Genomic DNA, 17,190 nt, shown 5'->3' with positions numbered 1-17,190 from the left:
CAGGGGGATTTAACACAGTCCGTATAGGGTTGCTATGAGTCAGAATCGACTCAACAGCAACGGGTTTTTTTTGTTTTTGTTTTTTGGTGCCATTGACTATCTCCAGGTGTAGACGAAGCATAAACAAAAAATATAGGCATGTTCGGTCACTTTCGAAAGACAAACCCAAAGCAGCCTGTGCAAATGCAAGACGGCTGTCATGCCTTTGGAAACCCTGGCGGCATAGTGGTTAAGTGCTACGGCTGTTAACCAAGACGTCAGCGGTTCAAATCTGCCAGGCGCCCCTTGAAAACTCCACGGGGCAGTTCTACACTGTCCTATAGGGTCGCTATGAGTCGGAATCGACTGACGGCAGTGGGTTTTTTTGTGGTCATGCTTTTACAATGAATGACTTTGGTTTCTAGGTCCCTGAATAGGACCCCTGACCATGCAGACAAACCTCAAGTTGTTGTCACTTACTGCAGTAAGCCTCATCGCTCCAGTCATCGCAGTCGTTGTAACCGTTGCACTGCAGTTTCCTGGGGACACAGATGCCACTGGCACACAAAAAGCTCTCGCCTGCTCCACAGAACGCTACGGGAAAGGGCAGAAAAACAACGTCAGAATATGCTCGTGTTTTTCTTTGTTTCTTTTCAGATTCGAAGAAAGAAATAAACAGCCAAAAGAAGAGCTTCCCTTGCTATCGAGCAGATTTATTTCCAAACTACCTCATTTTCCTTTGGCACGCTTGAACATTCATGGTGCAATTACCTAGATCACAGACAGAGCGCGTGCCTGAGGACAGGAAGAGAAAACTCACCAGCAGGCTTGCAGAGTGAGGCAGCCACTGTTCAGAGCACAACAGAGAGGCCTTAGAAATTGCACAACTTATTTGGAGGAAATACCAAATGGGAATATTTTCCTTAACATTATTTCAAAGTGAAGTGCTATTATTCATGGAACAAACATCAAAGTCTCCTAAAACGGGACTCTATGAAGGACAGAGAAAGTTACCTTAAAAACTGAGTCAATCAGTTGATGCATACTTGAACACAGGCATAGAGACCCCATGCCCAGTATTTGAAATATATTTCCTTGCCTTAATCAAAGTGCCAGCTGAAATGTCACAGTCTATTTTGGAATGAGGATTATGTAATGACATTGGCTGATAATATGTTTGTTCCTTTCTTTTCATTAACCCTGTTGCATTTTGGTATTACAGTGCTCTTTTTCTCCTCAAAATTCAACAAATACTCAGATGTTTCAAAATTATAGTGGACAATAAATTTAAGACAAAAGCCAGAAGGTTTTTTAAGGGAAATCATTAATAAAAGGATGAATCAGTTCAATACACTGGGTGTTAAAATAAGCTTAAATATTTGGTAACATGTGTCAAAGGCCTTTTGAATGTGCATAACCTTTGAATTTGCAATCCTATTTCTTGGACTTCATATAACAGAAATCTGATAAATAAGTGCCAGTTTTACTTTTAAGACTATTCATACCATCATTGTTTATAGTGAGGAAACCACAACCTAACAGTCATGCAATAGTAGGGGACTGGTTACACAAATTTTGGTACTTCCATAATAAGGAATACTGTTATGGCCATTGAAAAGCATTCCGTAGAAAATATATAATATCATGGGACAAAGTTCAAGATAATTTAAGTGGGAAAATATCAACAGGTTCTTAAAAAAGCATGATACCATTTACGGGAAATAAATATATGGGGTTACTTGTAATTATCTCTGGCACTAGGATTAAAGGTAATTATTTTCTTCATTATACTTTACTCAGTATTTTACAAATGTTCCTACTATGATCATGTCTGACCTTTCAAGTCAGAAATAGGAAAAAAAAAAAAACCCATAACTTTTTTCATGGTCCTTTGATTCCCTTTTTGGAGTAACAGAAGATAAACAAACAACACCAGTTGCCACTGAGTCAGTTCCAACTCATGGCAACCTCATGTGCATCAGTGTAGTGTTTTCAATGGCTAAGTTTTTTAAAGTTGATCTCCAAGCCTTTCTTCTGAAGTGTCTGTGGGTAGATTTGAACCTCAACCTTTTGGTTAGCAGCTGATGGAGTTACTGATTTACACTAGAAGATGACTACAACCTCCCCCCACCCACCCCACCACAAATCTGCCTCTGCAAAGGCAGCGTGTGCATTGATCAGCTGTGTGGTCAGTTGTTTGGTCACGGCCACCATTCCTTGAACCATGTATTCCTTGATGAGAATACCGTTGCTGGCTAGCCAAAGGGAACTTGGAAATGTGAAACGGTTTAACTCAGAATCAGAAATACAGAAAAATGCAGACCTAAAGCTCCAGGTAGTAAGGCCCATATTTCATTCACCACCATGTAATGTTCCTTCCCCACGTATCTGTCAGTCTCTTGTAGAGCGGGAGCTTGCATGTTGCTCTGATGCTGGAAGCTATGCCACTGGTATTCAAATACCAGCAGCATCAGTCATGGAGGACAGGTTTCAGCGGAGCTTCCAGACTAAGACAGACTAGGAAGAAGGACCCAGCAGTCTACTTCTGGAAAGTATTAGCCAGTGAAAACCTTATGAATAGCAGCAGAACATTGTCTGATATACTGCTACCCCCCAGGTTGGAAGGCACTCAAAAGGTGACTGGGGAAGACCTGCCTCCTCAAAGTACAGTCAACCATAATCACGTGGACGGAGTAAAGCTTTCAGGACCTTCATTTGTTGATGTGGCACGACTCAAAATGAGAAGAAACAGCTGCAAACATCCACAAATAATCGGAACCTGGAATGTACGAAGTATGAATCTAGGAAAATTGGAAATCGTCAAAAATGAAATGGAACGCACAAACATCAATATCCTAGGCATTAGTGAGCTGAAATGGACTGGTTTTGGCCATTTTGATTGGACAATCATACAGATTACTATGCTAGGAATGAAAACTTGAAGAGGAATGGTGTTGCATTCATCGTCAAAAAGAACATTTCAAGATCTATCCTCAAGTACAACGCTGTCAGTGATAGGATAATATCCATATGCCTACGAGGAAGACCAGTTAATACGACTATTATTCAAATTTATGCACCAACCACTAAGGCCAAAGATGAAGAAATAGAAGATTTTTATCAGCTGCAGCAGTCTGAAATTGATCGAACATGCAATCAAGATGCATTGACACCTACTGGTGATTGGAATGCAAAAGGTGGAAAAAAAGATCAGTAATTGGAAAATATGGCCTTGGTGATAGAAACAATGCCAGAGATCAAATGATAGAATTTTGCAAGACCAACGACTTCTTCATTACAAATACCTTCTTTCACCAACATAAAGGGTGACTATACACATGGACCTCGCCAGATGGAGCACACAGAAATCAAATTGATTGCATTCGTGAAAAGAGACGATGGAAAAGCTCAATATCATCAGTCAGAACAAGACTAGAGGCCGACTGTGGAACAGACCATCAATTGCTCACATGCAAGTTCAAGCTGAAACTGAAGAAAATCAGAGCAAACCCATGAGAGCCGAAATATGACCTTGAGTACATCCCACCTGAATTTAGAGACCATCTGAAAAATAGATTTGACGCATTGAACACTAGTGACCGAAGACCAGACGAGCAGTGGAATGACATCAAGGACCTTATACATGAAGAAAGCAAGAGGTCATTGAAAAGAAAGGAAAGAAAGAAAAGGCGAAGATGGATGTCAGAGGAGACTGAAACTTGCTCTCGAACGTCGAGCAGCTAAAGCAAAAGGAAGAATTGATGGGGTAAAAGAACTGAACGGAAGATTTCAAAGGGTGTCTCAAGAAGACAGAGTAAAGTATTATAATGACATGTGCAAAGAGCTGGAGATGGAAAACCAAAAGGGAAGAACACGCTTGGCGTTTCTCAAGCTGAAAGAACTGAAGAAAAAAATTGAAGCCTCGAGTTGCAATAGTGAAGGATTCTATGGGGAAAATATTAAAAGACGCAGGAAGCATCAAAAGAAGATGGAAGGAATGTTGTTCTTGTTGTTGCTGTTAGGTGCCATTGAGTCAGTTCTGGCTCACAGCAACCGTATGCACAACAGAACAAAACACTGCCCAGTCCCTTGCCATCCTTACAATTGTTCTTATGCTTGAGCTCGCTGTTGCAGCCACTGTGTCAGTCCACCTCGTTGAGGGTCTTCCTCTTTTCCGCTGACCCTGTACTCTGCCAAGCATGATGTCCTTCTCGAGGCACCGATCCCTCCTGACAACATGTCCAAAGTATGTAAGATGCAGTGTAGCCATCCTTGCTTCTAAGGAGCATTCTGGTTGTACTTCTTCTAAGATAGATTTGTTCATTCTTTGGCAGTCCATGGTATATTCAATATTCTTTGCCAACGCCACAATTCAAAGGCATTAATTCTTCTTCAGTCTTCCTTATTCATTGTCCAGCTTTCACATGCATATGATGTGATTGAAAATACCATGGCTTGGATCACGCACACCTTAGTCTTCAAGGTGACATCTTTGCTCTTCAACACTTTAAAGAGGTCCTTTGCAGCAGATTTACCCAATGCAATGCATTTTTTGATTTCTTGACTGCTGCTTCCATGGTTGTTGATTGTGGATCCAAGCTGAGTGAAATCCTTGACAACTTCAATCTTTTCTCCATTTATCATGATGTTGCTCATTGGTCCAGTTGTGAGGATTTTTATTTTCTTTATGTTGAGGTGTAATCCATACTGAAGGCTGTGATCTTTGATCTTCATTAGTAATTGCTTCAAGTCCTCTTCACTTTCAGCAAGCAAGGTTGTGTCATCTGCATAACGCAGGTTGTTAATGAATCTTCCTCCAATCTGATGCCCCATTCCTCTTCATATAGTCCAGCTTCTTGTATCATTTGCTCAGCATACAGATTGAATAGGTATGGTGAAAGCATATGACCCTGGCACACACGTTTCCTGACTTTAAACCAATCAGTATCCCCTTGTTCTGTCCAAACAACTGCCTCTTGATCTATGTAAAGGTTCCTCATGAGCACAATTAAGTGTTCTGGAATTCCCATTCTTCCCAATACTATCCATAATTTGTTATGATCCACACAGTCGAATGCCTTTGCATAGTCAATTAAACACAGGTAAACATCCTTCTGGTATTCTCTGCTTTCAGCTAGGATCCATCCAGCATCAGCAATGATATCCCTGGTGCCACGTCCTCTTCTGAAACCAGCCTGAATTTCTGGCAGTTCCCTGTCGATAGACTGCTGCAGCCATTTTTGCATGATCTTCAGCAAAATTTTGCTTGTGTGTGACATTAATGATATTGTTCTATAATTTCCATATTCAGTTGGATCACCTTTCTTGGGAATAGGCATAAATATGGATCTCTTCCAGTCAGTTGGCCAGGAAGCTGTCTTCCGTATTTCTTGGCATAGATGATTAAGCACCTCCAGCTCTGCGTCTGTTTGCTGAAACATCTCAATTGATATTCCATCAATTCCTGGAGCCTTGTTTTTCACCAATGCCTTCAGAGCAGCTGGGACTACTTCCTTCAGTACCATTGGTTTCTGATCATATGCTACCTCTTGAAATGGTTGAACATGGACTAATTCTTTTTGGTATCATGACTCTGTGTATTCCTTCCTAGGCATTAGTGAGCTGAAATGGACTGGTTTTGGCCATTTTCAATCGGACAATCATACAGTCTACTATGCTGAAATGAAAACTTGAAGAGGAATGGTGTTGCATTCATCATCAAAAAGAACATTTCAAGATCTATCCTCAAGTACAATGCTGTCAGTGATAGGATAATATCCATATGCCTACGAGGAAGACCAGTTAATATGACTATTATTCAAATTTATGCACCAACCACTAGGGCCAAAGATGAAGAAATAGAAGATTTTTATCAGTTGCTGCAGTCTGAAATTGATCGAACATGCATTCAAGATGCATTGATAATTACTGGCAATTGGAATGCAAAAGTTGGAAACAAAGAAGAAGGATCAGTAATTGGAAAATATGGCCTTGGTGATAGAAACAATGCCAGAGATCAAATGATAGAATTTGGCAAGACCAACAACTTCTTCATTACAAATACCTTCTTTCACCAACATAAATGGTGATTATACACATGGATCTCGCCAGATAGGGCACACACAGAAATCAAATTGACTACATCCGTGGAAAGAGACAATGGAAAAGCTCAATATCATCAGTCAGAACAAGGCCAGGGGCCGACTGTGGAACAGACCATCCATTGCTCACTTGCAAGTTCAAGCTGAAACTAAAGAAAATCAGAGCAAGTCCATGAGAGCCAAAACATGACCTTGAGTACATCCCACCTGAATTTAGAGACCATCTGATAAATAGATTGGATGCATTGAACACTCGTGACTGAAGACCAGATGAGCTGTGGAATGACATTGAGGACATCATACATGAAGAAAGCAAGAAATCATTGAAAGCAAAGGGAAGAAAGAAAAGACCAAGATGGATGTCAGAGGAGAGTCTGAAACTTGCTCTCAAACGTCGAGCAGCTAAAGCAAAAGGAAGAATTGATGAAGTAAAAGAACGGAACAGAAGATTTCAAAGGGTGGCTCGAGAAGACAAAGTAAAGTATTATAATAACGTGAAAGAGCTGGAGATGGAAAACCAAAAGGGACGAACATGCTCAGCATTTCTCAAGCTGAAAGAACTGAAGAAAAAATTCAAGCCTTGAGTTGCAATAGTGAAGGATTCCATGGGGAAAATATTAAATGATGCAGGAAGCATCAAAAGAAGATGGAAGGAATACACAGAGTCATTATAACAAAAAGAATTAGTCCATGTTCAACCATTTCAAGAGGTGTCATATGATCAGGAACAGATGGTACTGAAGGAAGAAGTCCAAGCTGCTCTGAAGGCATTGGTGAAAAACAAGGCTCCAGGAATTGATGGAATATCAATTAAAATGTTTCAACAAAGAGATGCAGCACTGGAGGTGCTCAATCGTCTATGCCAAGAAATACGGAAGACAGCTTCCTGGCCAACTGACTGGAAGAGATCCATATTTATGCCTATTCCCAAGAAAGGTGATCCAACTGAATATGGAAATTATAGAACAATATCATTAATGTCACACACAAGCAAAATTTTGCTGAAGATCATGCAAAAATGGCTGCAGCAGTCTATCGACAGGGAACTGCCAGAAATTCAGGCTGGTTTCAGAAGAGGACGTGGCACCAGGGATATCATTGCTGATGCTGGATGGATCCTAGCTGAAAGCAGAGAATACCAGAAGGATGTTTACCTGTGTTTAATTGACTATGCAAAGGCATTCGACTGTGTGGATCATAACAAATTATGGATAGTATTGGGAAGAATGGGAATTCCAGAACACTTAATTGTGCTCATGAGGAACCTTTACATAGATCAAGAGGCAGTTGTTTGGACAGAACAAGGGGATACTGATTGGTTTAAAGTCAAGAAAGGTGTGCGCCAGGGTCATATTCTTTCACCATACCTATTCAATCTGTATGCTGAGCAAATGATACAAGAAGCTGGACTATATGAAGAGGAATGGGGCATCAGATTGGAGGAAGATTCATTAACAACCTGCGTTATGCAGATGACACAACCTTGCTTGCTGAAAGTGAAGAGGACTTGAAGCAATTACTAATGAAGATCAAAGATCACAGCCTTCAGTATGGATTACATCTCAACATAAAGAAAATAAAAATCCTCACAACTGGACCAATGAGCAACATCATGATAAATGGAGAAAAGATTGAAGTTGTCAAGGATTTCACTCAGCTTGGATCCACAATCAACAACCATGGAAGCAGCAGTCAAGAAATCAAAAAATGCATTGCATTGGGTAAATCTGCTGCAAAGGACCTCTTTAAAGTGTTGAAGAGCAAAGATGTCACCTTGAAGACTAAGGTGTGCGTGATCCAAGCCATGGTATTTTCAATCACATCATATGCATGTGAAAGCTGGACAATGAATAAGGAAGACTGAAGAAGAATTAATGCCTTTGAATTGTGGCGTTGGCAAAGAATATTGAATATACCATGGACTGCCAAAGAATGAACAAATCTATCTTAGAAGAAGTACAACCAGAATGCTCCTTAGAAGCAAGGATGGCTACACTGCATCTTACATACTTTGGACATGTTGTCAGGAGGGATCGGTGCCTCGAGAAGGACATCATGCTTGGCAGAGTACAGGGTCAGCAGAAAAGAGGAAGACCCTCAACGAGGTGGATTGACACAGTGGCTGCAACAGCGAGCTCAAGCATAAGAACGATTGTAAGGATGGCAAGGGACCGGGCAGTGTTTTGTTCTGTTGTGCATACGGTTGCTGTGAGCCAGAACTGACTCGATGGCACCTAACAACACCACCGTATCCCTGGGACAAAGCAGAGTAATTCTCACTGGGGAGATCTGTAATATTTGATGGAAAAAAAGTCACCTAAATCTCTAATGGAGCTCAAAATATTGACACAAAGTGAAGGAAAAAAATGTAATCAATGGGTTATATTCCAGTGCTATTAAGAAAACCAGAATTTAGACTTCGTGAACATGAGGTACTACTGTAGTTGATTTGGTGAGTTTCTCATGATGCTACATCCCAGGCAGTCTTCATCCTAACAACATTAAAACTCTGATTGCCAGTGATACCCTACAATTTCACTATCAAAACAGGTAGCATCTACGGGTTTTAACTGCTGAAATATTAAACATGTTTATTGTGTACAGTGCTGGAGGATTCAGCAGAGAACTAATATAGGCTCCTAAGGCTACACAGGAAACCAGATACAAGATGGAAAAACCAAAATAGTAAGATTTTGCTGGTCGGTCTGTATGATACCCTCTCTCTAAGGTTAAGAAAATTTTAAAGGCATAAGCATTTATCCTGTTGTGAGATTGTTCCTGTGTTGTGCTAGAAAAAAAACTAGAGCATGCGAAAATTCCATATGTCTGCATATCAGCAGCTGTGATGCCTCAGAAGAATTATCACATTCTCCACCTTATGGCTCTGATGATTGATCAGGAAATGTAGCTGAAAGCTCAACATTAAATACCTTCTAACATCTAGATACCATCTGTAAGACCCTATATATTTTACTCTAGTAAAGCCATTTCTTGTGTATGGTCATACCAAATCTGGATTGAATTTAAAACACAGCACTGCCTGCATTGTTTTGATTATTGATATCCCTTGACTTGGCTGATTCAGCAGAAATGAGTTCTTTTGTTCGGTTCCTCAGTTGGCTGTGTGGTTGCCTTTGATTTTTAGGACAATAAGGTTTTTCTCCGCTTTATTGCAAATTGTTTTCTTTATTCTCATTCTTTCTTTGAAAGTTCATAGTTCCATTAATTGTTATTATTTTCATAAAATTGCAATTGCTTTTGTATAATCTCTTTCTATTTGACTTCTTTTTAGCCTGTACACAGATTTTCCACGTTTATTTGTGTAGAACTGTTCAATTAACGAAGTCCTTCAAATGGATCTGATTTGATATTCTTTAACAGCCCCATGAGTCAGAACTGACTCAACAGCACACAACAACAACAGCCCCATAAGGAGTCCCAGTGGTGCAGTGGTTAAGCGCTGGCTACTAACTGAAAGGTTAGCAGTCTGAACCCACCAGTTGCTCCATGGGAGAAAGGTGTGGCAGTCTGCTTCCGTAAAGGTTACAACAAAACAACCACACCCATTGCTGTCAACTGACCCTGTAGGACAGAGAAGAACTGCCCTATAGGGTTTCCAAGGCTGAAATCTTTACAGAAGCCCACCCATCTGTTAATGGAGGCTTGTGTGTTGCTATGATGCTGAACAGGTTTCAGGGGAGCTTCCAGACTAATATGGACTAGAAAGGAAAGCATGTCAAGCTACTTCTAAAAATGAGCCAGTGAAAACTCTATGGATCACAACAGTCTGATGATAGGTAGCATTTTGTTCTATTGTGCATAAGGTCACCATGAGTCAGGGACTAACTTCATGGCAGCTAATAACAACATAGTCAAGTAACAAAATTTGACCTTTGTCCTGCCTTCTAAAGAGGGCCCTTCATTTTGTTTAACATTAAGATGCCTTGGGTAGGCATGGCTGGGAGTTAGAAAGCTCTGTGTACAAAAGGAGTGAGGATCCCATGAGGTGAGAGAGGAGGCAGTGCTGCTGGGCTTTGTATTGGGAGAAAGAGGTAAAAAGGTAATTGAGCCTTCCTCAGTGGTGCAGCATAGGGAAGACCCTCTGGAAAACAGAAATTTCTAATAGGACATTTTACACTGTTTGCTGTGGAACAGGAGATATAATCTCTTCTTCTATCTACCACGTGGGATCAGCAAACCTTATGTGGCTCTCTAATTTATTTTCTCATTTATTTAGCCATCTTGGCATTGTTTTAGTAGCTTGGATACATCAGTGATAACAGCATTGATTCCTGCCTTTGCAAAACTTATATTCTAGGGAGACAAACAATATCAATACACATGATAAATAAGAAAGTTATTTATCATGTCATAAGATGATAAATGGTCTCAAAAAAAGGAAAGAGTATGGCAGAGAAAGGGGGATGGGGATGTTAGGGTGTGGTAGGATAGGTTTTTTAATAGTAATTAAGGTGGTCAGGGCAGACTTTGTTGAAAGTTGACATGGGAGCAAAAAACTTGAAAGAGATGAAAGAGTTAATCATCTGTGGGGTAAAAGTCCAGCAGAAAGGAAGTGACAGTATCCTCAGGCAGAGGATACCTGACAGGTGTCAGAAACAGCAAGGAGACCCATTTGGCTAGAGCAGAGCAAGTGAGGGAAAAAGTAGTAAGAGATCAGGCAGAAAGGAAGGGAGGGTCCAATCAATCACACTGGACTTTGCCAGCCTTTGTAAGGAGAAGCAATCACAAGGTTTTGCGTAAAGGGTGCCATGACCTGACTTAAGTTTTCAAAGGATCACTCTGCCTACTGTGTAGAAAATAGACTCTAGAGGGGCAAGGGAAGAGACAGGGATACAAGTTAGGAAGCTAGTAAAGTAACTGGAGATGCTGAGATGTGGTTGAATATTGAATGTACTTTGAAAGTAGGCCCAGGAATGTCTCCTGGTTCATTAGGTGAGAGTCGTAAGAGAAAGGCAAAAGTCACTGTTGACTTCAAGTTTTCTGTCCAGCTGGAAGACTGGAATTGCCATCCACTGAGATGGAAAGGCTACTGGAGGAGTAACATTGTGGGAAAATATACAGTTCTTACATTTTGGAGATGTTCAGTCTAACATATACAGCACACACATAAGTGGAAATGTTGAAGAGGCAAGCAGAGACATAAATTCAAAGTATAGGAGAGAGAACAGGGGTAGAAAGATAAATGAATGAATCATTGGCATATTGATTTAAATCCAGTACACCCAGATGAGATCACCAAGGGAATGATTATTGACAGAAAAAATAAGTGGATTAGGGGATGAGCAGTAGGGGATCACATCTTTAATAGTTGTGGAGAAGAGAAGAAGCTAAGCAAATACACTGAGGATTGAGTAGTCCAATAGGAGGAAACCATTAGCTGTGTGTAAGCCAAGTGTTATGGATTGAATTGTGTCCCCCCAGAAAGACATGAAGTCCTAACCCCCAGACCTATGAATGTGACCTTGCTTGGAAATATTCTTTGAAGATGTTATTAATTAAGTCAACTTGAAGTCATACTGGAAAAGGGTAGGTCCTAATCCAATATGACTGGTGAGAGAAGAGACACACATACAGACAAAGAGGGAAGACCGTCTGGAGGCAGAGATTTCAACGATGCATCTACAAGCAAAGGATTGCTAGGAAGAGACAAAGAAAGATCTTCCCCTAGAGACTTCAGAGAGACCATGGCCCTGCTGACACCTTGATTTCAGGTTTCTAGCCTCCAGACAATTGAGACAATTGTTTTAAGCCAGCCAGGTTGTGGTACTTTATTATGGCAGCCCTAGGAAACTAATACACCACACTGAGTGGAGGAAAGTGTACCAAAGAGGAGGAAATGATCAACAGTGTCAAATGCTGCTAATAGGTCAAGAAAGACAAAACTGAGGAATGATGACTGGATTTGGCAATGTGGAGGTGAGTCAGGACCCTGACAAAGAGGTGTTTCAATGGGGTGGTAGGGCAAAAGTCTGATTGATGTGCATTTAAGAGAGAATGAGAGAAGAGGGAGTAGCTGAGAAAGGAATGACAGCTTTTCTGATGCAGAAGAGAATAAGCTTTTTTTAAATGCTTTTGAGTGAGTGCATTCTTTTGGGGAGCATAGAGAGGTATTAAGTTCTGCCTACCACTTGGCTTGGGTTAAGTAAACAATGACATCCCTTGAAGATACAGGAGCTCAGGAATTGAGGATGCTCAACGTCAAGATTATATTTACCACCTCTGTCCTTCTAATCCCATCACTAAAATGTGACTTCCTCACAAGCACCTACCTTCCAACCTGAGAAATCCTTCTCATTCTCTTCTTCGACACCTATCAGACATCTATTAAACATAGGGCACTAAGCTAGTCCCTTCAATAACACTGATGCAATACCATCAGAATTTCAATCTGCTTAAAAAGCCCATTTAATTATGGTTTCCATAATTTACATTAGCAGAAGACTTTTATTTGTTTATAGTCTCTCTCTCCCTTCTAGAATATAAGTTCCTTGGGGGAAATCACGTTATCAGTTTTTCTTACCATTATATCCAGAATCTGGGAACCCTGGTGGCGTAGTGGTTAGGTGCTACAACTGCTAACCCAAAAGGTTGGCAGTTCGAATCTACCAGGCACTCCTTGGAAACTCTACGGGGCAGTTCTACTCTGTCCTATAGGGTCGCTATGAGTCAGAAGCCACTTGACAGCAATGAGTAAGGGGTTATATCCAGAATCTAGAATGAAATTAGCATGATAAGAGTTTATTAAATATCTGAATGAATGAATAAATGAAGACTAGTTTTCAGAAGAACTCTAAGATTCTGAGGAAAGAGCCCTTGGGGTCAAATTGTGGGATAAAGGGCATCCTCAGTTCCCTATTCCATTTTAACCAAAGAGCTCTGTTTTTGTCTGCTTTATACACTTGAGTCCATGAAAAATTTCTTTTGAAAATGGATTCTTCAAAACCAAGTTTGAAAACCCTTTCACCTTTAAGATTATAAATTTTCATGTAAAGTCTGAAAGAATTTATATTTTAATTCTTATTTTGGGGGGGACTACTCATAAAAAAAAATTTTTTTTTTATGAGTACTTAGTTATAAATTTAATTATAAACTGCTTAGCTTTTCATTATAGTTAGACTTGAGAGAAAGGGGCACAGGACATGTAACTTTTAAGGTGGGGGAGGGAGCTCAGGAAAGGTCTAGAAAACACGAGAAGTAAGGGTGAGAAGTGAGATGCGGAACCAGATGTGGAACCACAAAGGAGCTCAGAATGACCTCTTTAAAGGCATAGAGGACCTGGATTTTACTCTGTCACACCAGGGTGCAAAACGGTGCCACATCATTTTGGTTTTCTAATTCAAATTATTTCAAACTTTCTCCACTCAAGAAGGTGGTGAGAAATTCATTCAAGCATATTTTGCATCAAGGAGGGTCTCTCCTTTCTTAGGGTGATGCAAGAATCTGAGGGACTTACTTGATACCTGTAAGAAAGGTGGAGGGTTTTTGATTCCTGAGAGGTAATGCTGAGGGACTCAGGGTCTCTAAGTCCTCAAGGTTTCTGCAAAGACTGAAGGCTCCGTTTTGCCCATGCCAAGCCAGGGCACAGGGCCTGGAAACTCAGTGTCCAGCTTCCCTGGATGCTCCTTGCAGCCAATCCCCTATGAGATTCTGTTTCTCCAAGCAAGTGAGCACTGGACCCTACTATGTGAGGGACATGCCAAACCCAGTCCCCTTCCAAGCCTTAAAAATCCATTACCACCGAGTCAATTTTGACTCATAGTGACCCTATAGGACAGAGTGGAACTGCCCTATAAGGTTTCCAAGGAGTGTCTGGTAGATTCCAACTGCCAACCTTCTGGTTAACAGCCTAGCTCTTTACCACTGCGCCACTAGGGCTCCTTCTAAGCCTTCGGGGTGTCCATCTCCCATGTCCCTCTGCTTTCCCTCCAAACACTTCTCCTGTGATACCCGCCCCCCCCCCCCCCCCGCAAGGCAATCTGATGTAATCTCTGCTCAATCCTCTCCTTCATGCTGGCCTCCCTTTCCTGGGTATGCAGACATGACAGCACCTGCCCTTTTTGTTTCCTTAGTAGATCGCTCTATTATACAGATTTTTCATGCATTACTGGAGGAACAAATATCTCAGTGAGCATCTTTTAACTTTCACATTTTTGTATCGAAATAAAAAAAAAATTTTTTTTTAAATGGTCAATAAATGCTTGTCAAATAAATGTATGCAAAGAGTTCTTAACTTAGATATTCTAAAAATAAGAGTGCCATAGTGACTTCCTCTTTTTATGGTCTGTGGCACTTTTGTTGTTATTGCTAGATACTGTCAATTTCAATTCATGGCAACCTTAGGTACAATGGAACGAAATATTGCTTGGTCCTGCACCATTCTCATGACAAGTAAATATGCTTCAGCCCATTGTTGAAGCCACCTTGTTAGTTCTTCTCATTGACGGTCTTCTGCTTTTTTGCTGGCACTATCCTTTACGAAGCATGATGTCCATCTCCAGCGGCTGGTCCTTCCTGATAACATGCCCAAAGTAAGCAAGGCAAAGTCTTGCTGTCCTTAATTCTGAGGAGCATTCTGGCTGTACTTCTTCCAAGACAGATTCTTTTGTTCTTCTGGAATTTTGTGGTATAGTCAATAAATATACCACAAAAACAAGGAGAAACCAGTCCGCTTAACTATTGTCTTAGTTATCTAATGGTGATATAATAAAAATATCACAAGTGGGTGGCTTCAACAAGCAGAAATTTATTCTCTCACAGTTTAGGAGGCTATAAGTCTGAATTCAGTGTGCCAGCTGCACGGGAAGGCTTTCTGTCTGTGTCAGCTCTGGTGGAAGGTCCTCGTCATCAATCTTTCCCTGGGTCTCCAAGTTTCTCAGCACAGGAACCCCGGGTCCAAAGGACACACTCAACTTTCTGCTCTTCTTTCTTGGTGGCAGGAGGTCCCCCTTTTTCTACTCCTTCTCTCTCCTTTTATCTCTTGTAAGATAGAAGGTGATACAGGCCACACCGCAGGGAAACTTTCCTTACATTGAATCAGGGCTGTGACCTCAGTAAGAGGGCTGCATCGCACCCTAATCCTGCCTCATTAACATAACAAATATAACCTAATCCTCTTTAACATGACCTAATCCTGCCTCATTAATACAACAGACAGCTCACCCCCAAATGGGACCACAACCACAGTCAGGCTAGAATTTATAACATATCACAAAATGGAAGATAATCAGATCAAGAAATGGAGGACAATCACACAACACTGGAATTATGGCCTAGTCAAGCTGACACATATTTTTGGGGGACACAATTCAACCCAAGACAACTATTTACCTTTTTACCAGTTGCTGTTGGGTTGACTGGCTAACGGCAACCCCATATGTTTCAGAGTACAATTGCACTCAATAGGGTTTTTAGTGGTTAATTTTTTGAAAGTAGATCACTAGGGCTTTCTTCTGAGGTGCCTCTAGGTGGACTCAAACTTCCAGCTTTTTGGTTAGCAGCCACATACATTAACCATTTGCACAACTCTGGCACTCCCCCGTCGCTAGAGTACAACTGTACTTCAGAATCCGTCAGTGTCTATTATCTAACAAGTTTTAATTAGTAAGGAACCATCTCTGTCAAACAAATGTTCAAAGGAAATCCAAAACAACTCCTCAAATTAAATACCCTCAAGGCTAAGTTACTCCTTGACTCAGATTTTTCCTTTGAAATAGCTATTCTTTGATTCAATGGAAACATTGCCATCTGGCCTTCAGCTTGGATTTCTAAAAATAAGAGGTAAGAATAGTTATTGCCTACCTGACAACATAACTCATGGTGAAAGATCTATTGCTTCTACAGAAGAATTGGTCAATGTAAAATTATCTGAAAATCATTATCAGGAAACAAAAACAGCTCTATAGCCAGTGACAATCTGATAGGAAAGAGAATGTAAATAGTTTAGAAACACAGACAGCTGTTTCATGTAACCATTCAACATTTCAAGCAAAATCACTATGTAAAGTTGAGTTGGACAAAATGCTGCCCAGTAGATTTTAAATCTAATTAGACAGAGTAGAAAGTAAGCAGGAAGTCAAGCTTTATGATCAGAGACTGCCAGAAATAGGCTGCAAACAGAAGTCTGAAGGAATTTTTTTTTTAAATCTTAAAGCAATGAAGCATCTCGAAAAGAAAAGAGGAAGTAAGAAGGAAAGAAGGAGAAAAAAGAAGCAACTTCCAAACTGAATGTCTAATTTAAAGGATACTAGTATAATTAAAAATAGAAAGTTAATACCAGTCCGTGAGAGCCAAAATTAGATCTTGAGTATACCTCACCTAAATTTGGAGACCATCTCAAGAACAGATTTGACACATTGAACACTAACGACTGAAGAACAAATGAGTTGTGGGATGACACCAAGGACATCATACATGAAGAAGGCAAAAGGTCATTAAAAAGCAGGAAAGAAAGAAAAGACCAAAATGGATGTCAGAAGAGACTCTGAAACTTGCTCTTAAACACAGAGAGAATAAAGCAAATGGAAGAAGTGATACAGTAAAAGAGCTGAACAGAAGATTTCAAAGGGTGGTTTGAGAAGACAAAGTAAAGTATTAGAATGAAGTGTGCAAAGACCTGCAGTTAGAAAACCAAAATGGAAGAACATGCTCAGTATTTCTCAAGCTAAAAGAACTTAAGAAAAAATTTAAGCCTTAAATTGGAATTTTAAAGGATTCTATGGGCAAAATGAAAACCCTGGTGTTGTAGTGGTTAAAAGCTATAGATGCTAACCAAAAGGTCAGCAGTTTGAATCCACCAGGTGCTCCTAGGAAACCCTATGGGGCAGTTCTACTCTGTCCTGTAGGACTGCTATACGTTGGAATCAACTCGACAGCAATGGGTTTTGTTTTTTTTTTTTATGGGCAAAATATTGAATGACACAGGAAGTATCAACAGAAGATGGAACAAATACACTGTCATTGTACTGAAAGGAATTGGTCTATGTTCAACCATTTCAGGAGGTAGCAAATGATCAAGAACCGATGGTACTGAAGGAAGAAGTCCAAGCTGCGTTGAAGGCATTGGTGAAAAACAAGGCTCCAGGAATTAACA

General features: G+C 40.5%; 1 protein-coding gene across 1 annotated transcript in view; it reads right to left on the bottom strand.

The window, feature by feature from the left end:
- CORIN (corin, serine peptidase) overlaps positions 1-17,190 on the bottom strand; it is a 320,896-nt gene that overhangs the window by 103,680 nt on the left and 200,026 nt on the right. Inside the window, exon 6 of the mRNA XM_049886291.1 lies at positions 460-573. Coding sequence (XP_049742248.1) covers positions 460-573 — 114 coding nt within the window. The remainder of the gene's footprint in view (positions 1-459; positions 574-17,190) is intronic.

This window comes from Elephas maximus, chromosome 5 (genome assembly GCF_024166365.1).
Source record: "Elephas maximus indicus isolate mEleMax1 chromosome 5, mEleMax1 primary haplotype, whole genome shotgun sequence".
Taxonomy (NCBI): Eukaryota; Metazoa; Chordata; class Mammalia; order Proboscidea; family Elephantidae; genus Elephas; species Elephas maximus.
The sequence above is the reverse complement of the archived record's forward strand: the minus strand, read 5'-3'. Positions and strand labels throughout refer to the sequence as shown.